This window comes from Gymnodraco acuticeps, unplaced genomic scaffold (assembly GCF_902827175.1).
Source record: "Gymnodraco acuticeps unplaced genomic scaffold, fGymAcu1.1, whole genome shotgun sequence".
NCBI classification, from domain to species: domain Eukaryota; kingdom Metazoa; phylum Chordata; class Actinopteri; order Perciformes; family Bathydraconidae; genus Gymnodraco; species Gymnodraco acuticeps.
In genome coordinates, this window is record NW_022991331.1 from 177,490 (window position 1) to 202,419 (window position 24,930).

General features: G+C 41.4%; 1 protein-coding gene across 1 annotated transcript in view; it reads left to right on the plus strand.

Moving 5' to 3' along the window:
* LOC117562559 (neural cell adhesion molecule L1-like protein) overlaps positions 1-24,930 on the plus strand; it is a 91,116-nt gene that overhangs the window by 20,136 nt on the left and 46,050 nt on the right. The window contains 2 exon segments of the mRNA XM_034240409.1: positions 21,951-22,142; positions 23,522-23,539. Of these exon segments, the coding sequence (XP_034096300.1) occupies positions 22,046-22,142; positions 23,522-23,539 (115 nt within the window). The 5' untranslated portion in view covers positions 21,951-22,045.

A 24,930-nucleotide genomic window follows, 5' to 3' on the forward strand; every position in this document is an offset into this window, starting at 1 on the left:
CGGAGCCAGGATCCAGCCTCCGGGCGCCTTAGGATTGATATTATGTCAACGACTCAAAAGGTAATTCTTTAGTGACATTCTGGTCAACCTGTGGAACATGTTCAATGTTTTGTAATGATTAGACTACAGAGCACGTCAAACTTTCCTCTCAACCCTTGATTCCATTTGCAATATGTGTTGACAGGACACACAAGGGTTGACATTATTGAACTATTCAGAGGAGGAGATGGAATCTATCTCTCTAGACTCAACCCCAAATAGTCCTATTGATAGAAAGTATAAACACTAGTGTAAATGGACTGTGTGATGCTTGGACAGCGGAGCGACAAGCTGCCATCAATGCTACTCTAACAGGAGTGCATTGTTCTCCAGCAGTGCTTTTACCATGTATTTCCCAGAGCCAAATCACTATTGAATAATTTAAGCAGTTCAACAACCTTTAATTGCACAGACCAGGTGTGTACATCTCTAAAACAAAGCAACTGAGAGTGGAAACAGTCATGGCTAGCTTCCCATTGTTTTTCTCGTGGCACGGATATTCCTGACCTCATTTTCTTTGCATATTAACAATGACATTCACAGAAAGGCATACAGACTGACAATCAGGGTAAAAAAGCTCTGGTGTTTGATAGGTTCTTACTCCCGAGTTAAGACATTGGAAAAACTTGAATCCATACATTGCAAGTGTTTGTAGACTACTGTACATATTCAAATTGAATACCAGTAAATGTCAGTATTTTGGTATAATGTAAGTCAATAGAGTTCTGCAGTAATTACTCCATCGCCCTGGCTCCTTTGACAACAACACAATAGGATGTCTCTATTAGATGTGTTTGGTTCGACAAAATCATCTCCACAAAGGAACACCACTTGCCATGACCTCCAGGACTCATTTTCTAACTTGTAATTTCATTTAGCACGCTAACCTCAAAGCACTTTCTCTTCGCATGCCATCTAGTCTAAATCTTAATTACAGAATTTGGATTTGAATAGTTTGCAAGAGCACAAAGACAAGGCTGTAAATGCATCCGAGTTAGTACCTTCTGCTTCTGGCTAGGGATGCCAGCGATTATTCGATTATTCGATTAATCGTTACAGTCTCCATAATCGAATATTATTTTAAAAAATCGATTTTATTTATATATTTTTTTATTATTATTATTTATTTTTTTTCTTTTCTGGCTTAGTTTCAACCAAATTATCGACTAATGCTAATAATAGTAATAGTATTAATAATTGTAAATGGCCATTGGTCACACCACCAGTTTGTTTTACTGTAAACTTGGAGGAAGCCTGCGTGCAGAGCAGACTGCTGCTGCAGCACGCTACACACTGACCCCGCCCCCACCCCCCCTCTCCCTCACACCGCCCCCACCCCCACCCTCCCTCACACCGCCCCCACCCCCACCCTCCCTCACACGTGCGACTAAAGATGAACAAAGCGGCAGGTAAAAAGAGTTCCTCCTCGTGGAACTACTTCGAACTTATAAGTACAAAGGAAGTGAAATGCAAGCTCTGCGAAAAGACGTTGGTCTATCACAGCTCAACCTCAGCAATGCGTTCCCATTTGAGTGCGAAGCACGCCAAAGAGGTTACAGAGAAAGACGCAGCACAGCCGGCCATTACCAACTTCACTTCAAGGCCACGCCGTTGTGATGACATGCGTGCAGGTGAAATGCTGCTATTATTAATAATACAGGCTACAGCCTGTATTATTAATAATAGCATTGCAATAAATAAATTGCTATAATAATATTTATTGCAATGCTGCTATTATTAATACAAGCTGTAGCCTGTAATTAATAATGGCAGCATTGCAATAAATACGTTGTGCGTGCATAGCGCATCTCCAAATAAAGGCAATGGCAGGCACTTTAGAAAATAACAAAAAATAAACCAACATCATGTTGATGTTGGTTTATTTGTCGTTTATTTTGTTTGTACTGTTAAACATGTTCCAGTAAAGAAAATAACGGAATTCCTTTTGTCTGAGTTTTTTTTTGTTGTCCCGCGGGGGGGGGGGGGGGGGGGGTCGATTAGATTAGTTTAAATTAGCCACATGTTAGCAGTCGCCTTTTTACAGACACCTTAAAGCTTAAAGATTGTGGGTTATTTATTGACATATGTTATGCAGTACACCAGAACGTGAACATGTCTCAAGCTTGTGTCACCACAGAACTTGTATTGGGCATCTTACCAAACATGTATTTAAATAACTCATTGATTTTGAGTCAAGGGAACCAAAGGGGCAAAAGGCTAACTAATGTTCTTGTTTTAGGACTGATTCCTGTAGCACTGGTGCATAGTGCGTGTTTGCCACCATGGCTAGGATGTGGTTCAAAGCAGGGACGTGCACAGGTACGGGCTAATGTTGCCCGGGCAACGGCCCGTTTGGCCTTTTTGGCTGACCTGCCCCCCTGGAGAGAGTGAGAGTTTCTTTTTCTGTTTTCTGTTGTGGCCGAATCAACATGATAATCCCACAATTAGTATTGTCGCGTCTCGCTGCGGGAAACACACTCTGTCAGCGCTGTCATCTGCCGGTGCGTTAAGACCACCTCAGTGTCGGATTTTGGAAACTTGATTTTGAGTTGACTCATGGCAGTTAGGGTATAAGGGACAAACCAGGGGACTTTACTTCCTCTTGATACCGTCGGTTATTTACAAAAAAACACCTAAATATAGCCTTTGTTATTGTGCTTCTGTCTTTCTGTGTCTTCTCATCTGTAAACTCCCTCAACGGGGCCGCTCGCTCTCTTTTCTTGATCGCCCTCTCACGAGTGAACAGTTCAATGTCCCGCTTCATTGTAGGATTTCTGCCATGTCTCTACCACTTCAGTTTGACCATCTCTGTTACTAAGTTATGGAATACTAAATAATTAGATACCTTACCGTTACTGCGCTCATAATAAGAATAAGAATAATGCGTATTGAACGGGTTTCATTAATTAGTGAGTTTATTTAAGGTAATTAGTTAGAAGCCCATCAGTATGTCTGGACTGCAGTTACAATGGTCAAACTACATTAAAACAGAATTGTCCCCATTTTGTCTTTAATAGTTACTAACATTAGATATTTTAATGAGATATGGACCGCAAAACAAAACATTTCCCTGGTTTTCATTTTTAAAATCAAGTCACCGAATGCAAGAAGTCGCCTTAGCTTATTTTGTTATGAGATGTGAATTACTGTTCAATTTAGTTGATGTAATAATCGTTTGGTTTCTTTTACATTAAAAACAAGTTACAATTTTCAAAAGGTCTTGTGTTTTTTATCGGGGGGAGGCGCTTTTTCCAGTTCAGAGCAACAGCCCCTCCAAATGTCTGGCCTGGTTCAAAGTGATCTTGTACAACAGTTAATATGTAACTCCTGCCATGACTAAATGAACTGCTATTGTGCTAGAACAAAAACAACTTACCAGTGCTTAGTCAATACAGCATCCTTTCTGATGACCCACCATTGTCAACAGTTCTTTTCTTACACAATACTGAGTGTACACTTCATCTTCACCATGACATCATTGACATTTCATTCAATCTGTTGTCATTGGTATCAAAAGACATAATTAGATTGAGGTTACCGGGACTTTTGGTCTGTTTGTGTGTTTGCCTTTGGTAGTGGAGCTCACAATGATGTGTGTTCAATCGTTAACCTGATTATTCAGCCTCCACATGGAGCTACTGAGAGGTCAGCTGCGTAGCCATTGGTCAACCTGTTCTTTGGATGCGGTCCAAACCACAAGACAAATCTATATCGTACCACACTTTGAAGTAGCATGGACAATTACTTTACACCTATAGACCACAGATAGCAACACTAATGATTGGTATCTCCATTTTCTTACCCGCACCCTTTACTGTTGTCCGTTCGGTTTTATGATCAAGCAAATCAGATTGTATCCCACTCAGTGCAGATGATAGCAGCTACAGCACTTGAACTTATACTCATGAGGACGCCTGCCTCCTTTTGATCGTACCACTTGATACCTCTCCAGATCTGAATGAACCCCCCCCCCCCCCCTTTCTGATTGAAACTGCAGAGCTTTTAACTGCTTATAATTTGCTTGGCTTTACCAGAGCTTCGAAGCTTACATGACTTGTTTTCACTTCTGAATTCTGACACAGACTAAATGAATGTTTAGCACTGCAGCAAAGGTCGCCCATGACTCATAATCTGGAAACAAATTGTATTGATTGGTGTACAGACGGGTGCTTTAATTGTTAGTTATTGAGCGAAGACACGTAGAGTGTGTCTGTAGAAGCTGATGATGTGTTCGAACAGTAAGCTATTATTTCTATTAATGTCTTGTAATTGCAATGTCCTAGACATTGATCTGAGCTCGCTAATACTTGCCCATTTGATTTGACACAAAACAATCTAGGATTATATCTGTGTACTTCAATTACATTCATTTCTCAACTCTGTGCCTTCTAGTTCAACAATCAGTAGACATGTACCCACGCACAGAAAACACAAAGCTATATAATGTCTTCAGGCACAGCTTTTGATGTTAAAGTGACAAAGGCACCAGCTCCTAAAGAGCCTTTCACTGGGTTTCTCCTAATGCCCCACGAGTCCTTTCAAGTTGTGAAAAGATAACTTTCTGGGTGTGCCTCGTGTTTCAGTTTGAAGGGGCCATTTGTTTCATTTGTTCGAGCATCCTTTCAAGTGGCACCGGCTGAGTTTTAAGCTCTTGATTTGGCGAGACACTCAACATCTCTCATAATGGTTTGATAGATATTTCTGCAAAGCCACATTTCCTGTTTCATGATTTGTTCCACAGTTATATCCCTGTGCTTTCCACTGGTGCTCATAAACATTAAACCAATGATTTTCTTATATGGTTGGCTATTCAAAATCACACCCAATGAGAAAACTGAACCTGTTTTGCCCGAATCCACCATCCATAAATATCTCAGGTACTTTGTAATTTATTAAGCTGCCCGTGTCATTAAATAGACGCAGTGAATAATTGATTGATTTTAGGTTTTTATAAGCCACTTCCTCTCTTAGCCCCAAGTCGTACATCCTGTGCTTGATTTTCCTGGAACATATGTAGCATAAAAATATAACTAGACCCCGATACGTGCAATCCATCAAGTGTAGCCAGAAGGGTTATTTGCAAGGTAGTACCATTTCTGGTGTTCTTTATAAAACCGTGCCTTTGGGCTACTACACCTGACGTTGGCTAATTGGCTATCAAGAGAGAGGCTCTGAGACTAATAACGCTACATGTTTCCCACCAATGCATGCTTCCTATTGTCTAAATGAAATACAACACAGGAACAAATGATGCTGTTAGATGGCAGCTTCTCTTTTGTGGACACTTTTAAGACACATATTTGAAAATCAAGGATTTCCTGGTGTTGCTAAGGCAAATCTAGACAATGTAGTCAGCCCACACACACACTGAAGTCAACCTGCCAGTCTTTGTATGTGCTCAGTGAATGGCCATGAGGCTAAAGCTTGAAAAGTTGTGCAGCCAGCCTATTGATGAGCATGTCTCTAACAAAAAACCACCATAGAAGAACCTCACCCTCAACCCTCCCCCACACATACACATCTTTAATTCGTCAAATATTGGTCTGCCTCCTCATCTCTTGCTGGGCGTCCATGTGAGACGGATCTCACCCAACATTTTCCACCGCAGGATTAAGTGTGTAGCGCGACGGGCTGCTCCGCCTCAGTGCACCTAAAGGGGCTGACCCCGAGGTGTGTGTGTGTGTGTGTGTGTGTAGAGGTGGCCAGCAGGACGCTCCTTACAAGGCTATTAGATCCGTGCTGCTTATCATGAGTGGGCGTGCAGCTAAATGATCTGCCTTGCTTTCCCTTGTCACAGGACTATAGGCGGAAAAAAGCTTGTTTTCCGGAAATAATGAATCCTACTGTTTGGGATGATAATATTGAGCAAGAACATGTTGCTGGTGCCTCGAGTGTTTCCTGATGCACCCTCCTCTCTGACAGGTGGAGCCGCTCCTGATGGACATCTTCTCATTTCGCTTCTTGCCTGCAGGACCTTTCGATTACATTACAACTGAGCCTGCCGCTCTGGAGAAGTTATTTGATTCAGAGTGTGAGAGCAGATTTGAGCTCTGTGTCCATCTCAAAGCCACAGCCAATCGTGGTTACCATGCCTACACATTATACTAAGAGACGCTGCATTTATCTTAACGAGTTCATTTTCAGGCTCATGTTTGCCGCTGGATTCTCTGTCAGCTGTGTACACGGTCTAAACAGAGAGAGGAGAGAGGCCTTTTCCATTGCTGAAAGTCACTTGGGTGAAATAGCTTATTGATCTTGGGGGAAACATTATTAAATTGAGGTCTAAGTGGACACTTCATCTGAACTAAAGCAGAGAGGGAAAACAAGTCGGCTTTTGTCCAGGTTCTCAAACACAATTTCCTCTTTCATGTGGGTCAATTAATTGCTTCCCTCTATTGTTATTTTATATAGCTTTTTATATTATAAGTTTTAAATCGTTAACTTACGCTGCATCATTTTGGTACACCATATAATGAATAGGGCTTCTCCAAATAAACCTATCTTAGTAGGCTTACATTCATTAAAGTTGATTTAATCGACAGATCTGTAAAACTGAGTTCCTGATAAAGAATCATGCAAGAGCACCACTTTATATGTAATTTAACACGACTAAAGCATGACGAAATTAACTATAATCGTTTTTGACTAAGACAGAAATTGTCCGACTTATTGACAGCCATAGTTTTGAAACCTTTGTCACTGAATATTGTTATTAGTCTTTGAAGAGACTGCTCCTTTGTCTACTTCTGTGATATAGTGATAACTCTATTGTATGTGATATGCAAAGGGGCGGGACATTTCCGACCCCCCAAGCCATTGACCAATCACAACAGAGACAGCCAGCTAACCAATCAGAGCAGACCGGGCTTTGGTTTCAGGCAGAGGGTGAAAAGAGGTGCTGCAGCAAGAGCTGTTTGAACATTAAAGCATGTAAACAAGTCATAGTAGAGGCACAACATAGAACTATTACAACTGAAAAGCACTTTTACATCTTGCTACAAACTTGAACTTGAATTGTGTTTATAATAAGAACATGTTTCAAATCAGGAAAGCTCTGCATGATGCTTTGTAACAGTGTTTGCTTAATTCCACTGTTTGTAAAAGTGCTGTCTGCTTGCTTACCGTATCTGTTGTGCAGCCAGAGAAGCAACAGACGTTGTTGTGCACTTTGTGTTCAGTAGGTGTGCTAATCAGGAGGAGAGATCCCTGATCACTGCCATGATCACCGAGCGCACCATCTGGGAAGCTCTGATGGCCGGCCGTCTGCCTCACAGAGCTCTCAGTCTGATGCTCTCTCTTCACACTCTGAGTGTGCTGTTTTACTCGTCTTGTCAAAACACCCTGGAACCGCTTAACACGAGCTTTCTGACACGTCTTAAGCTACACAGCCATTACAATGAAAAACATTTGCAGAGTTCAGATAAAGCCCCCTGCGGATGGTATTTAGATTTATCCCTGTTTATATATCTGTTGTTTGATCAGTTTCTCTGTAGTGCGCCGCGCTGAATAAATCGGCTGTCAACGTAGATCTGGAAATAATTGAGAAGACTGTAAAAGTGCCACGCTTAATGGGGAATTGCACATGAATGTGGGCAATTTCATCGCTGGAATTTAGCCTGCAGTCGCTGGTCGTAAACATTACCAGTCACATCTCCGGTAATCACGCAGAGTTCAAATGGAGTTGTTTGTGATGGAATCCCCACCGGGACCCGAAACACACACACACACTCATGCTGAAGTAATCTGCTTCACAACGCTTCCACCCAACTTCTCATCAAATAGATCAGGATACAGATAAGGGCAGCTGTTACCATGACAACTTTGAAAAGCACAACGCAGAAATGCATTGGTTTTATATTGATTCATTGCTGAGAGTACAGCACACGGTATCAGTCAAAGGCAGGTCGGCCCGTTTCTATCTGCCGCTGCCAGGTTAGAGGCTTATTGACCGTTTTTGACAGACTGAGCAACAGACGACTTTTTGGAAGAATGGGCCGCCTGCCCGAAGTTCAATTACAAGCGTCACACTGTGTTAGTAAGCATATTCGCCAAGTGGTGGGAACAGTTTGTCGGTCTTCATGCAGCCTCAGCAAGTTCATTTTCTGAGGCTTTTATGCTATGTGATGAACGAGACTGGGTAAAGGAGGTTTCTAGGTATCGAGTGCAAACAAAGTTACGTTTTACAATACATTTAGCTGATGCTTTTATCCAAAGCGACTTACAATAAACCATGAAGATTCAGACTGAGGACAGAAAAGGGCTGATATATTCACTTTGAACATGTCAAGTGAGAGCAATGAAGGGTGGACCCAAATGCAGGAAGTGCACAAACAAATCCTTTAATGTTACGTTCTTGGGCGCTAGGCTTAAAAAACAGAACAGAAATCTTTACGAACAGCTAACGAGGATCAGAGACCAGAACGCAGGGGCATTCAGGTAATGAAACGGGAGGGAACAAGAGACAGGAAGTAAACACAGACATGACACAGACAGATTGTGACATTTCAAAGTAAAGCAGAAAATACTCAGACAGATTTGGACAAAACAAGCCAGACCATTATTGCTGGTTGCTGGTTGTTACACAGGGCTGGTGCATTGGTTAAACTCTTCTGATTGGCTGATGCAGAGCAAAGTTCACATGCTGGAGAGTATAGATTGGCTGGATGTAAGGAGGACCTGATTGCTTAACAGCACAGTAGGTCAGTACCAGTGTCTTGATTGGTGGCAGCCAGTAAAGGGACTGGAGGAGAGGTGTAGTGTAGGTACAGTGTAGCTCTTGCAGGTAGACCTGCCAGGAGGGAGATTCAGTATTCAGATGACAAGAGCCTGGACCAGGACCTGATTGGCCTTCAAGGCTTTCATTTTATAGTCATAGCTACAGTGTAGTTATGACAATACAAATCTTAGGTCACAGGCTCCTCCAACGGTGCAACACAATAAAACAGAACAAATAGTGCAAGTAAATCAAATTAAATGGAATATAATAGAAACAGAATATGATAGAAACCGTGCAGAATAGTCTATATACAGTAATTGGAATATTGATCTGATATATGTGAGACAGATGAATGTTATCTATGTTCTTTCAGAAGTTCAGGTGTTCTTGGGTTAGTAGGGTCAAAGTCAACTTTCAGTTTGTGTGTACAGACAGAGATCTAAATACCGTTTCCCACAATCCCGAATACAAAAATACAAATATATATATATATATATACCCAGATTCCTTGCAGTTTTAAGTTTTAGTAGGGCTGTGATCTGTGGGTGGAGCCACCTGCATGTTCCTTTCCCCGCTCTTAGAGACTACAAAGAGGCAATGTCTTCACTTTTGAACGAGTCTTGTTTTGTGTTTCCCTCGCATTCGGTCCACACTTGCCGTAGGAGGGGTTGGGGGGGGGGGTTGGGGGGGCAGCAGGTCAAGAGATCATTATTGTAATCCCTCTGACACCATATTGGCCCTCCATCTTGGAGCGGTCAGATAACGTTCAGCGATTGCTGCTCGAGGGAGATAAGAGTCGTGTCATAAATTAAAGGTGTTGTAAACATTTACTGCGAGAGCACAGCGGATTATCTCATTTTAAATACAACGTCTGTATGGTTCCACCCAAAGTGATGTAAGCATGGTGTATATGTTAAAAATGTATGATTTGATATATTATGTGTGTTTATAGATATATTTGAACATTGTAATCCTTTGTTATTAGTATCATTATATCATTGAATTAAACCAGCCGTCTGTGTTTGTATTGATACCTTTTGTTAAAGTAAACTTTCCTGAGACGTATGTTTGATGGGGTCAAGCTTATTGCTACTTGTGGATACATAGATTTTTGGATTAGACTGAACTACACATGGGGAAGCAAGAAAATTAGCCACATTTAATTTACGACCGTTTATTCAGTTGCTTTACACTTTCTTTCTCCCCGACTTATTTTATAGCATTTTTAACAATCGGTTCAAAGTGTGCATAAATGTTTGCCTTCTCGCCTCCATAAGTCATGTCCAAATCTGTGAATCAGGCCGAGCTGGAAGTGCGTTTGAGCCAGGAGAGCGCAGAGAAAGGGGAAGAGGCTTTCCCCGGGGCAGTGCCCAGGACAATGTCAGGTTTGTCTGGCCCCACTGCATGAACACTAAGCTTTTCGGAACTGGCACGCCGCCCCGGTACCTACCCATCTCCCCCGGCTTCCAGATCTGTCCAGCCCCGGAGCACTAAGCATTTGTACAAAGTTCATAAGGCTTCCCTCTGTTTGTGTGGCCATAATGGCAGCTCCATCCTGTTGTAGCTCAAAGAGTGCTTATGGGCTCTGAGAGGCAGTGAGGGTTCTCAGTTACTGACTTTGGCTGACTGCTCTCATTATGAAAAGACCAGTGTGTGTCCACCCCCCCCCCCCCCCCCTCCCACCTCTCTGACAGCTCACAATCTCAGCATTTCCTTCATCATGTTCTCTGCCTGTCAGTTTCCTAAATTGAAACTTAAAGCTAGCTTGAATTAGTCCAAGTCAACTTTTTTGTCAATCTTTCAGTTTGTGTGTACAGACAGAGATCGAAATGCAGTCTCCCACAATCCTGAATACAGAAATTCAAATATATACACACATGTATATCCTATATATACACAATCAACAGACACATTAAAAGCCAATCCATCTGTTTACAGTACCTTAATAGCGAGCAGAGAAAGCGACATCGGTAAGTTAAGTCGAGAGGATTGATATTCAATATAAAATAAGAGGAAGGCAAATCACTTAAATTGTAATCAGTTGTAGTCGATTGAAATAAATCCAAGCCGATATGGCCTTGCTCTGGTCAATTTAAGAGTTTTGAGTTATTTTGATACCAGAACATGTTGTTCCTAGTTCACCAAAAATGAGCATTAGATAAAGACTAAATGTAACACATTCAGAGGACTTGTGATACTGTACAATAAGACAATTATCTTGATGTAAGTGAACAGCTGGGGAAGTTCCATGATGTCTATTAGTTACGTTTGTTTGACCCGATTCACCTGTCGTAGGTAGGACAATATTAGCAGCTGTTTTCTTAAAATATGTTATTTCTGATATTCTGAGCCACAATGCTCCACTTCAATAGCGCTCACATACACCTCATATTTCAGTACCATTGTTATATGTATTCTAAATGTTGAGTGGTTTGTTTATATATCACCCATAGCATGATTTATGGTACACTTTATCCCTAAGGATTGGTGAACAATACGTTGTCATGCCTGCTGAGAGTATTTCCTGATTTATGGAGTGATACGAAGACATGTCCAATCTTTGTCAACCGAACCTTTGACTCTGATATTAAAAAACAAAATAAAACAATAACTTTTAACCTGAGATTTATCGTTTGTTAAGATGTATGATCTTTAAAAATATGTTCTAGTCAGAATACATTTAAAGACAATGTCTCCATGAACATTTAAGGATAGCATTTTCAGAGAATTGATGGAGAACTGATTTATACATTTGTTTATTCTTTTCACTTGTAATTTGAACTGCCGATAACAAGCTGCTTAACGACCGAATATGTGTCCAGTCATCGAAAGGTACACATTCTCACCTCCACCATTTCCCAGCTGTCAGCGTCAGTAAGGCTGAGTGATAATAACCTTGTTATTTGTGGTTGCGAGTTGGTTGGTTGGTTGGTTGGTTTTCAGCAGCGGTTACGACCTACATCAGCATAATTCAAGCATGACCCTCCTCCCCCCTTTCATTTTCCGCCTTTCTCCCCGTTAAAACCCAAGTCTCAGTCTAGGGTCCACATCATACATCATCCAGACTGCGCTTCCTCCCTTCCCCCTCATGTGTCGTGGGAGAGACTGCATTTTCTTTTTTTATTCAGGCTTTCGAGGCTCTTATCGACAGTCTCAGCACTCTGTGCACTGAGCTGTCCCCCGACGTCTCTCACAGCCTCCAGTCTATCTGCAGAGTCCTAGAGAAGGGGTCTCCACTTGAATACTACAAATTAAACCCATTTTCATTCATTTTTTAATCCGTTACCCTTTTTTTTCATAGACCAATTTTTTGTATTGTTTTCTAGTCGCCCTCACAGAAGTACATAGACACAGATACAAATTATGTGGATGTAAATACAAACAAATGGAGAAATATAAAACATAAAAGGACAGGGAGTCCTACCATCTTGCCATTCCACAGAAATCATATTTGATAAGCATTCCTCCGAGTTCATCTATCGCACATATTTTAGCATAACGATTCATTATCCATACTTTTGTTTTGTTTTCACATAAAATGGCATCTTTTGAAACTGTAGTGACATTAGGTCCTCTCATAATCATCTACCAATACTTCAAGGTGTGCATTATGTACAATCATAGTTTACAGGAAGGATGTAACCAGATCAGCAGGTCTTTAATTAGCCTCTAGTGTTCCTCCTTTAGCGTTGTTAACAGAAGCGATTGATATCTCTGAGATGCCTGAATCATGGAAGGAAGATATCCATTGCTTAGTAAATATAGTATCAAATCAAGTTTTATTTATATAGCACATTTTTAAAACGATTTGTGGTCGAGCCAAAGTGCTGTACATATAATAATGACCTTTACAGCAAATATAACAGCACAGTTTGTGCAGAATATCAGTATGAGAAAACAACACCCTCTGTCCGTAGACCCTCACATCGTGCAAGGAAAAACTTCCGGGTATTAGTATGTGGTGGTTTCCTGAATTCACCAGCTACCCTGCAGTCTACAAAGTCATTCAAACTAGCTGCACCTTCACCAGCTTTGAGAACACTTTCATGATCGATCATTATCATATATATTATTCTGAAATGGACCAATCTGCATAAAAAGTACTTTTGGTAATTATATTTTGATGCCAATATGTTTCTACTTCTACTTGAGTAACATTTTGAAAGCAGGACTTTTACTTTAAACAGAGTATTCCTGGTACTTTTACTTAAGTACAAGATTACTTCTTCCACCTTAATCCAACAATACCCTGCACACGCTCAAAGACCCTCTTCAGCAGTATTAGCAATTAAGGAGGATTGTCAGCGGATGACAGAAGATTGTAAAACCCAACAGGTTTTCACACAGCAGGTGATCTGTCATCCCACCCTTCATATCCCCCCCCTCCTCAGTTGATCATTGCAAATAAACACTTTTCAGCATTACTTCAGGTGCAGCGTACGTCTTTCATGACACTGAAGGGGTCGGGGCGAGATGGGACTTGCATTCCTCCACTCTCCTTTGTACGCAGCCGGTGAATAGCCTTTAGATCGGGCTTTGTGGGAATGATTGTCAGTGGCTTAATGAGAGTCTTTGCCAAGCTAGAGGCTTTGGCAACATATGTGACTACAGTGCCTCTCCGGCTCTCCAGCTCGTACGACACAACACAGAACGGGCTCTCCTTTTTTACTTCGAAGGAGGATGTTTATCTAACTCATGGTTTTCCTTTTTCTCGTGGATGTTATTACCTGGACAGGAATAGTTACTCCTCTCATGGGGACCGCAGCTGAGGATGAAGTGAAATCTTGTAAGTATATCCCGTAGTATCCAGGGACGTCTGGAGAGCTGTTTCAGCAGATTTGGGTTAAGCGTGTTTTGGTCTTTCCATGTGCGGCTGACACTCGGGGAGAAGTCATTAGATTTTCTTTTTTTCTACGAAAGCGGAGACGGAACAATCATCGCCTGCTGACTAACTGTCAGTTAGTATTGCAAAAGTGACATTTGGTTGTGTTGTTGCTTATTGAGCAATACTTTAATGTTTACACTGAGCTTAGTAGCATATCGTGGAAACCTATATTTTCTATTGATAATGAATTCTCTTGTATTATTATTAGCGGACATTTTATTTGTGTTTCTATCAGACCATATAAACAAGGGTCACTTTTCAGGACAAATCAGCTGTACGACTAAACAGTCATCTTCAACACTCTGAATAACTGTCACAGGAAAATCAACAGTTTACAAAAAATGCTTTGACTTCATGTCGTCTTATTTCCTAAGAGGTCTGAGTCAAAGCTGAGTAGAGTAATACTTTATGGGAGATATGTGACAGGTTTCAAGTGATTATAACTGTAGTGTTTGCAAACCCTGTTAAAACACTAGTTCTTTTTTCAATGCAAGTTAAAATGTCATTTTGAAAAGCCTTAAGTTCATCACTATAGACTTCCATATAGTTTAACATTAATTGATTGATATGCATTAACTTTCAAAATTGATAACTAATAATACGAATATTGACATTGAGCTTAGTTTTCTCCTTTCCTTTTCCCGCTCTCATTTGAGCTGTTGCTTGGTAGCAAAATCGCTGCATTAAGATCAAACGGTCAGCCAAAAAAACATTCAATTTATCAGAGAGACTTCACTACATTCACCAATATGAAGGTTATTATGTTTTGTGTGGACTTGTTGGTGTTTCTGTTAGACTTAAAAGTACAAACACTTATCAATTTAACACATAACTGCAGCCTTCAAAATGATCACATTTCTCTTAAACAGTTTGAACGAAAGCCACATAGTGTTCCCCTTATTTAGGTAGGATATCACTTATTATTTTAATGTACACTAGACCCTAGAGATTACTAAATGACATGAGGTTAAACACTTGCTTTTAAATTGCTTCAACTGCCCAACATATCTAATTTTCAAGAACACCTCAAGTTACTAATTCATAATGTTGGTTTTACGGTTGTTGTGACTGCGAGTCCACGGTGAGCAGTGAGGATGTGTCTTGTCATAAGTCTTAAATCTTATTGTTTGCTCTCTCGAGCTCATTGCATTGGATTTGTCTTAACACAACCCCGGCTCAACCATATCAAGTGATGGGAGGCTCAGGAATTGGGCCACATGTCCGACAGATGTGTCAAACAGCTTTAATCACAGGAACGCTGTCCAGATGCTCGGCTCTGTCACGGAACAGGACGTTAAATGTTAAATTACAGTCAGTAGTGGGGAAGCTCTTATATTCGTACAGTATGTATATGAGAAAACCTGAAGGGATAACATTGGACGGAGCGAAGAAGGTGTTTCTGTCAAATACATTATCTTTGCTGCTGCCTTGTGGGTGCCATAGGGACATCAGAAAGTGTCGGTTGATGGAAGAAATATTTTCCTTCAGGGTCTGATGGCAGTAAGGATTTGGGATTCAACAGCCATCGATCATGTCTCGCTGTGGCACAGTTTCATCTGGGGAAATTGCCAGCATCAGTCAGACCAAGCGAATGAATGTGGAGTGAAGCCCGCTGTGTCCACACAACATAATATTCTAGTCCCTGCAGTCCGACTCGTGACTTCATCTCTCTGCCAGCGAGGATCACACGCTAATGTGATTATTGTCCCGGGCAAGGGCCACTCCTGGGGGACTTCAAAGAGAGCACATCACAGGGAAAATGAGAAAAAAGCTGTAAGCTGTGATGCTCACAGGTGCACTGCACTTTCTGGAACCCTTTCTTTCGCTTTAAAGGTATTAACAGGTTCAAAGTGAGGACTCTGACAGCATCTGCCGTGTAGTTTTAGCCTACATACAGCAGCACATACGTTCTGCATGATTTATTATCACCTCAGGTGACGTGCTCTGGTGATAAGTTTAAGTGTTTTCGTTCAGCGTATAAATTATGCAGGAGAATGGAATTAAAAGTCATAGTCAGTAGCAACAAAATAATGGTTCTTCTATAGGAAGGCAGTAATGCATTCAGTCGAGTTTTCATATTTTACAGTGGAATACCAAGAGGTAAAAACAAGCACACAGATCTTCAGGTGAAACGTGACTTATTTCAACTTTACTCCATTTATTCTAGACATGTTTATACATTTAATTTTAGGATTGAACGGTGTGCTAAAAAGGGCTTCAGTCTAACCTTATTCGAATACAGGACCCTGTATGTCTGATCTGACAATTCCTCTTCACATGAATTGACCTGGTTAGGGTCAGGACGAAGTTGTTGGACATCCTCAGTTTGTTATTATGGTAGGTTGATACAGCATATTGTATCCGGATACAAGCGGCCGAGATGGGTTTTCTCCGCAGGGTGGCTGGTGTCTCCCTTAGGGATAAGGTGAGGAGGTCAGTCATCCGGGAGGGACTCGGAGTTGAGCCGCTCCTCCTTCGCGTCGAAAGGAGCCAGTTGAGGTGGTTCGGGCACCTAGTTAGGATGCCACCTGGGCGCCTCCCTAGGGAGGTGTTCCAGGCACGTCCAGCTGGGAAGAGACCGAGGGGTAGACCTAGGACCAGGTGGAGGGATTATATCTCTTCGCTGGCCTGGGAGCGCCTTGGGATCCCCCAGTCAGAGCTGGTTGATGTCGCCAGGGAAAGGACAGTTTGGGGCTCTCTGCTGGAACTGCTACCCCGAGACCCGACCACGGATAAGCGGGAGAAGATGGATGGATGGATACAGCATATTCAAGTGTTAGCCTTTTTGGATGATATTGACAGAATAAATTGAAAGGCTACATTTTAACTTTTGGATAGTTAATATTGGATATTTCTGAACAGGAAAAAAGTAACGTACATCCTCTACTATGAGCAACACTTCAGATTGTATGGCGACAAACAGCATTCAGTCACACAGATAGCAACTTAATAGAAGTCATTTCTCCTTGCTCATAAAAAATTCAAAGCTAAAATGCCACGAGATGAAAACCTGTAGTGTCTGTAAACATATTCAGCAATGAGTCCTCTCTTTGTTCCAGGTGAACCTTATCATACATGTTTCTTTATGATCATCCTGCTGTAGTACTGCATGTAGTCACATGAGGCTCTGCGGGGTCACTGCAGGTTATCCCACTCCCCCCAGGACAGGAGAGTTCATCAAGGTCGTTGTTCATTAGTTCAAACCGAACACAGGTGTCACACACCCCACAGTACATCTCTTTCTCATTCCTCCACACCTGAGAGACTCTTCCCATTCCTCCTGCCTCCTTCCAGCTCCAGCCCCCTCGCCCTGCTCGAGCCACAGACCCCTGAAATATTAATACTACGATAATTGAACTGCCATGCTTTCTATACTGCGGTAGAATCGAGCAAAATCTCAATTAAACATATTATCCAACACTGCCCCCACTTCCTAATCTCATTCGTCTTGTTTCTGTGTTTTATTTTCCTTTCGACTGATGTTTTAATAATAGATGAATTGCACGGCTGAGTAGAATACTGATTGTGCGAATCGTTGCCAAAGGTCGAAATATAATCTTTTTCACATTCTGAAGAGCAAAGAGGGAGAAAGATAAATCTCTGAACACGGAGGCTAATTAATTTCTACATAAGAAGTTTTGCCACTTAAAAAACATCTTTGTCTCAGCGCTACAGTAAAGAGGGTTTCAGATTTCCAAGCTAAATGAGCAATTGATTGGACAAAAGGGAACAAAACGACGACGGACAGGAACTGCACTCATTACACACACATCAGAAGCAACGCGAGTCAATTGGCGCTTAGTGTTAATCAGCTCGGCCTTTGTTTGAATAGTTCTTTAATGATCAAATGGGAATCAGTGTGGAGGCATTATCAGAGCTGCGAGAGGGAGGGGGGGTGAGCGGCTGTCTTCCCGTCCCAGGTCTTTAACCAAGAGAATATTTTAATCCAGCCTGACAAGTTGAGGATCTGCTTAATCCTATTACAGGCTTGCACATTAAACTACAGTAGGCCCACACTTCTCCGCCTCTTGTCTTTGTGTGAGAAAGCAGCAGATGGTGCCAGCTCAAGAGCCTACTGTAGTGAACTTTCAATGGGCTAGCGCTTGGACCCCTCCCCGTTACTAAAACAACACCGCCACAAGTGTGGAGAATGCTCTAGGAAACAACTTGTTGTCGCGGTATTCGTTTCCTCATTCAATCGTACAGTGTGTGCACATTTAGTGGATTTGTTTGTCGGTCAAAGTTAGGTGTGATGCCGCACCAGATGGCCAAGCCGTAAGAGTCAAGGAACACAGAGCTTGCCAATTGTTCTTAGAAGCTTGCCAAAGTTATTGGAAGGGGCAAAGTGATCACAGTTTCACAATAGTTTAAGCAAAGCTGAGACTTTAACGAGGTAATTGTGGGAAAGGGTTATATACACAACATATAAACAAATACTTTTATACACAAAATACTAGAAATGTTACATTCTTAACAAATGTTCTGACATCCTATGAATCAGAGAACATTATGTTTCTAACCTTTTGTGATGTGTGTATTAGGAATGGAAACGGCGTTTGTTTAATAATAATAATGAATAATTCCTTACATTTATTATAGCGCTTTTCCAGATGCTCAAAGCGCTTTACAAATACACATTACACATATTTTGTATACATGCGATGGTCACTGTGGACAATACCCACAGGAGCAAGTTCAAGTGAAGTGTCTTGCCCAAGGACACACCGGCTTTACAGACGCAGCAGCGGACATTGCGCCACACCGTCCATCTTCACGCCTCGAAGTCATCAAGGCGCTTTTACAAGTACACATTGATATCATACATGTACTGTGGACATTACCCACAGGAGCAAATCCGGGTGAAGTGTCTTGCCCAAGGACACAACGGCCCGACGCAGTGGCGGCAGGAGCGGGTTTCGAACTGGAGTTCCCCAGCACCCCTTGATCTGATGATCGGATGCACAGACCACTTTATTCAGATAAACACACATGCTGTTGTTTTGGGATCTAAAATTGTAAGATGAAGACTTGCTTTTGAGGAAACCGTTTCCTGTCACAGAAACAAGCATCTCTTAAATGTAAAGAGGCAAGAAGACATCCGACATGAGACAGAATCAGATTTGATGTATAGTGTTAACTAAGACAGGAAGTACCACTAACTACATGTATCACCTGAAGCCTTACCATGCAGTCAAGCATGCAAGCGTCCGCCCACAATCTCATACTCAAGCAATTAGACATATCCACAGGCCCATTACTATGGGCTTTCACTTCCTTAACATATACATAACATGTTTTGACGGAAATGGCATGGTAGCAAAGAATGCTGTTGGAGATTTGTTGGATTTTACACGGATACAAAATGGACCAAGATACAAGCTTCTTGACTGTAGACTTCACACTGCAGGATTTAACGATACAATATTAAAGATTGTACAAGTATTGACTGAAACTATTGTGTAGCCCTGTTATAAGGCGAGGCTGTAAACTCATCGTGTCGCTCATGACAGATTTAGGGTTAGTTTGAAGTCTGAAAACTTGTTGGGTAGTGTTGACTGTGGCAGTGGCATTAATGATGATGGAAACAATTAGGTTACAATGCCTTTGTACCAAATTGGTCTACATTCCAAAGTGTTCTGGTGTTGTTGACGAACAGGAAGTTTATCGGGGAGCGCTCTACATCTGTCAAACAGGAGAGCTTTAAAGTACAGAGGCAGATTCCACTTGTCCCACTTGTCTTCACTTCCCTCCACCCCACAGCTTCTGTCCCCTCTGAGCCTTGGCTAAGTTAGGGTTAGGGTTCATATTGGCCTTCCCACAGTGAGCAGCTTTTAACCTCCTGCCAGCTTCATCAATCTCAGCCCGGTGTGATGGCTGCTAAAAGAGGCGTGCATTAAGGACAGCCTGCCGTCTGTAAATCAGCCGAGCTGGAGGGGCCCCCTCTCGTGTGCAGCACATAGGTCGAATAGGCAGCATACCCTATGAATGTAGACATCAACACTCGCAGCAGTTAAACCCCACGAGCGGACCTCCTCTCCACCAGATGGCCATGCCGGTTCTCCATAAATGTTTAACGAGGGGAGAACAAATTAAATCAGAAGGCAAATGATCAAGCACAGTTTGAACAATGTAATCCATATATTAGGTGGTGTTAGGTTGGTGAGGAGAACACAATTGGACAATGAGAAAACATTTTCTTGTGGGGATTATAAGCCCCATCCCAATGCTCTTAACCAGCCCAATCTTACCAACAAAGCACAAGCCAATTAGCACAAAGCCCTTAGCTTTTGATTTTAATCAGTGTTTAGCAACATAAATCACCATGCCTGGGAAACAGTGAAACAATAGAAAGCCTAAGGCATTTATTTCTACTTGACGCCAATGTTCAGCTGGAAATAAAGTCAATAGGCCTGAATTGTGATGGAATGGGTTGGGTGTGTGGAGCCTTGTTGGTGATGGTGTAGGTGGGGGGGGGGGCAGAGGTCACAGTGGGTCAGAAAGCTAGCATTGAGTCACGGACAGAGTTAATACCATTAACATGAGGCATGGATGAGAAGTTCAGAGTGCACGTTCGTCTGAAAACAGATCTGATATCGACTCTTTGGGCCTAAGGTCAATTATTTAATTACATCCCTTGAATAGGAGTTTGACCTCAGCGTTTCATATTGACTTTGTTAAGACAGCAAGAAGATTAGAACAAAGTTGAAATCAAGAACCATGTCAACAGGGAGCTTCATAGATATTGTAAGGTTCAGCGCACAATGGTCACTGTATGGGTTACTGGTGCTCGAACAGCACCTGCCTTTTTTGGGACACCATGATGAGGAAAATGTCCCACTTTATAAACGTTTGACAACCCTGGTGTAACGATACCAGAACATTTCAAAGAAAATGTATCCCGTTTAGAACGCTAATTTTGATCTGTAGTGTTGAATGGCTTTGTGGCCGGCCTCTCTGACCAAGCTTTACACCTGCCACCACTGCACCGCGGTTCTATAGCACAAGATTTCAGATTTCCATTTCTTCCTAATAGCATTGGGTTTTAATTCTAAATACTTAGACACCAAGTCCCCTGCCATTGTCTGGTCGGTCAACTCTCCCTAATCTCGTATAAATCCCTACTTTCATCCCAGACAAGTGAAATCCAACTTCTTCTCCTATGTGCTGACATTCTGCTGCTGAACGGGGCATATTTACAATTGGTATGTTTTATTTAATAAATGTGGGCCCTGAAAATGGGTTCTAATGGGTTTTATTTATATAAAAAGAGAGGGTAGGTTGGCTGGCTAGTATTTTAATTGGTGTACGCCCAAACATTGTAAATCACCGGTTACACCGAAAAACCGCTTCTCCTTTGAAATTGAAAATTGAATCACGATACTTTATAAGTGTGATGCTCCTCGCACTCTTTTTATAATTTCACATTACTCTAAAACTCTAATTTGTTGCTATTACAGTATTCCTGTTTTTGTTATTATGGCGTGGAGCTAATTACTCCAGCGTAACCCACGGAGTTGGGCCCCAGCCAACTCGAGGGAGACTAATGAACTGGCACCCCAGAGGGTGTTAACATCACTGCTACAGACACTACAATTCCCATAGATCCGTCCTCCTCGCTCCACCCTCTCTGCACTGTGGACCCATCATGTGCTCATTATGCTCCAGACTCTGCTCTGTTAGCTGCAAAATGATCCAGGTACTCTGCAGACTCTCTGTAACTGTTAACTATGAACGATTGTTCTGCCTCACACCCCTCAGGCAGCAATATTTCTGCAATAATAGATAAACGAATAAAAAATAAATAAAGATTCTAATCTTTTTGAGTCATTGTTATCAGAAACATGCAGGCTCCGATGTCGGATGCATTGTATTATAACTTTGATGGTAATTTTGATTTGAATCTCGGCTTGATTTCAGGAATAAATTCTCTTTCAGTAATTCTGAACATCTGCCATGCATTAATAAGTCCACAGGCTCCTTCATTTGTTTAGTTATTTCCATTGTCGCCCGGAAAATACACTTTCCGCTACACACTTCCACAGACATCAAACCAAAAACAAGCCGGGTCCCAGGGGGAAGGGGATGATAGCAGGCTTTAAAGAGAATATTTCTTTGTCACAGTAAAACATTGAACTAGCGCAGCACCGAGTCCCTGTTGATGCAAAGGAAAGTGTGATATGTGACGCCTGGCTGAGCAGGGAGCAGTCGGGCTCACGGTCACGGGGGATTTGTTGTGTTTTGGGTTTGTCTTTTCTGTCTGCCAGCGCGTGGGTGGATTCATGGGGGCCTCCGTCTGTGCTGCTTTTACAGGTACCGCATCCTCAGCGCGCCAGAGAAATGAACTGAGGACCGAGCAGCAGACGACACGCGTTTCTTGAGGACGTCCGATATTCAAAAGACAAACCATGAGGTTACAGAAGAGCCCGGGATTGGCCGCTGTGCTTTGCCTGATCATCTGTATGTGTGCCTTCTATACAACAGCCTTCGACATCCCGCTGGAGGGTGAGTGCTGACTCTTACTACGCATGAGTAATTCAATGACTGGTGTATTTAAAGGGCCAGTTTGCGTTAATAATGAAAACACATGTTGCTGTCACTTTCTAACAAAGAAAGAGTCAAGATGTAATTGTATTGAATATCCAGAGAGTTATGGACATGTTTCTGAAATAATGTCGTTTTTAAAATGTTTAATGTTCAATGCTGTAAGCTCCGAAAACTAAATTCCATTGACTTCCATTAAATTGCATTGCAGGCACGCATCTCTCTCAAGATATATTATTGATTTGATTTTAGGAAAGTATGCATACAGCAAGTCCTTTTAACTTGAAGAGAAATGAATAAAAGGGTTTCTGAAGGAGAGTTCTAACCATGGATAGAGAACTGAATACAGCGTTGGATGCGGGACCCCGTTCATTCCTATGAAAGTTCATGGTTGGGCTATAACAGTGTTCGAACTGGGTAGTCGATATAACAACAATCTGCTGATTTACAGAAGTCCCTTTCCCCAATGTAAGTCAATGTGAAATAGTATTTTTGGACCCATTGACGTCACAGGAGTTTTAGTACCATCGTTAGCCATTACAAATATTTGCTTCAATGTCCGACACACTTCCTGGGGGCTTGGTTTTAACCCCCCACCAATGCATGCTGGGATATTTGCAAGAATGTGATCTTCTAAACTTGATGACACACATGAACAGTGAACCTCCAATAATACATTAAGCCTCATGTTCATTCTGAAATCAAAATATTGTACATTTAAGATAACTCATTCAGTATACAATTCCCAAATGTTTACACAAAGGACACTTATTAGGAACACTATGTTAATTCAAGACAGTCCTTGATGAAGCAAGCACATGCGGCAGTGTATAAAGGACAGGTAATGTGAAAGGAGTGTTAAAATTGTTAATGCTCATCTACAGAGAACTTGTCCTTGAAATGCTTTTATCAGCAAAATGTCGAATAATTTATAGGCGAATAAATCCAATACAGAACTGTTACACTCATCAAGCGTTCTGTGAATGGAATACATTTACAGCTCTTATCTCGTGTGAATCCGGGTTTGTTTTCTTTGTGTTGTTTCTGCGTGTACCCCAGTTTCCTTGGAAACACATATCAAACCTCTCCCTTTTTCAATGATTCAGAAGTATCTCTTAAGAGCTTGATAAAGAACAGTTCAAACAGGCTTTTCTGAGGAGAGGTTTTCGTGCTCCCTGATGTCGGAATATCCTTTTAATTCAGCCTCCTGTTATGCATTACTCATGTGTGTTTAGAAGGGTTTATATAGAGAATGCTTGAGACATGAAGAGATTATTCCCAAAATGCTGACTGTTTTTCGTTTTGTTTATTCCCCCCCCCTGCTGCCATGGATTTTGTAGTTTTAGGTCATGTAAACAGTAAGTTCACTCTGCCATAGCGTAGCTCGTATTAGCGACATTCTGCTGCTAATCTCTTTGGTTCGCTGTGGAGCGCAGCAGAAGCTTTACTTACTGCCATATGTGTTGGATCACAATCTCATGTGTCATCAGTCGTGACTCCATTTAGCTTGTACTACTCATGGCATGCCCATACCTTCCTCTATACACAGTATTATTAATACTTATTGTGTTGTTTGTTCCATATTGTCACAAGTATGCCATCATACAAAACCAAATGACAGAATAAAACCAATCTAACAAAACCACTTATTCATTTGAATCATTAACTCTATCGACAAAATACTACATGTTTCATTCATTTAGAGTAATGTTATTGTCAGTATTCTATACCAATGTTTTTGGGATGTAACTCATCATAAACCTCACATTCCAGTGGTTCCCAACCTGAGTGAATCTGACTGGTCACAAGAGGATTACATGGATAAGAAATAAAGAAAAACATATTTCCGTTTGACGATATTCTACAGTTTCACAGACTACTCTTCATTTGTGCTTTTTCTAAGAAAAGCTGGACTTTTTAATACTTAAGGATTATTTTAGAATCCTTAAGAGATATTCTTCAATGGCCCGAACACCTTAAAATTCTATTAAGTATTACCCCTTATCTGATGGACTTTCTTAAGAGTTGTGCACAGAATCCCTTAGAAATATTTCCTACAAATAAATGTAAGGCATTAAGTGCATTATAACAGATGTCATAAAAACCTTTTGTTTGCTTGCAACTGGCTTCTGTGCCTGTTTTCACTTACCGTTCTCTCACAGATGTGGCCTCTGGATTGACAACTTGTCTGTTCTGGCCAAAAGAGAGCACGCTTTAAACTGCAAAGGTGTGTAAAGAGCACAGCTGCAGAAGGTAGAGTGATCCAACTCTAAACAGCCGGATAAATCATGTATCGAATACTAGATCCATAGTGCGAACAATTCTTGTTACCATGTGTTCATTTTTCTTATGCTTTAAGTTATATTCAGAGGGACCTAAAGTCCTGTTCCATACTTTGATTGCTGAGGACTTTCTTGCAACTAACTAACTTTAAAAGGAGGACTTAAGTATGAGACCAAGATAATGAGATACCCAAGTAAATATTTCTTAAGAGAAGCCTATTTCTTCTAATTGATTTTGTTATAAGGAAACTTTAACTTGGCTTCAAACTAAATTCTTAACTTGAGGTGATTTGTGCAAAAGCTGCTCTCAAATATATATATATATCTTCGTAAAGGCTGTTTTACATGCGACGAGGGGTCACAAGTTGACTTTCACAGGGGGGTCACAAGCCAAAAAGGTTGGGAAGCACTACTCGTTTTCATCACATTGACTGATACTGCTGAACAGAGCTCTGTATTAAACCCTG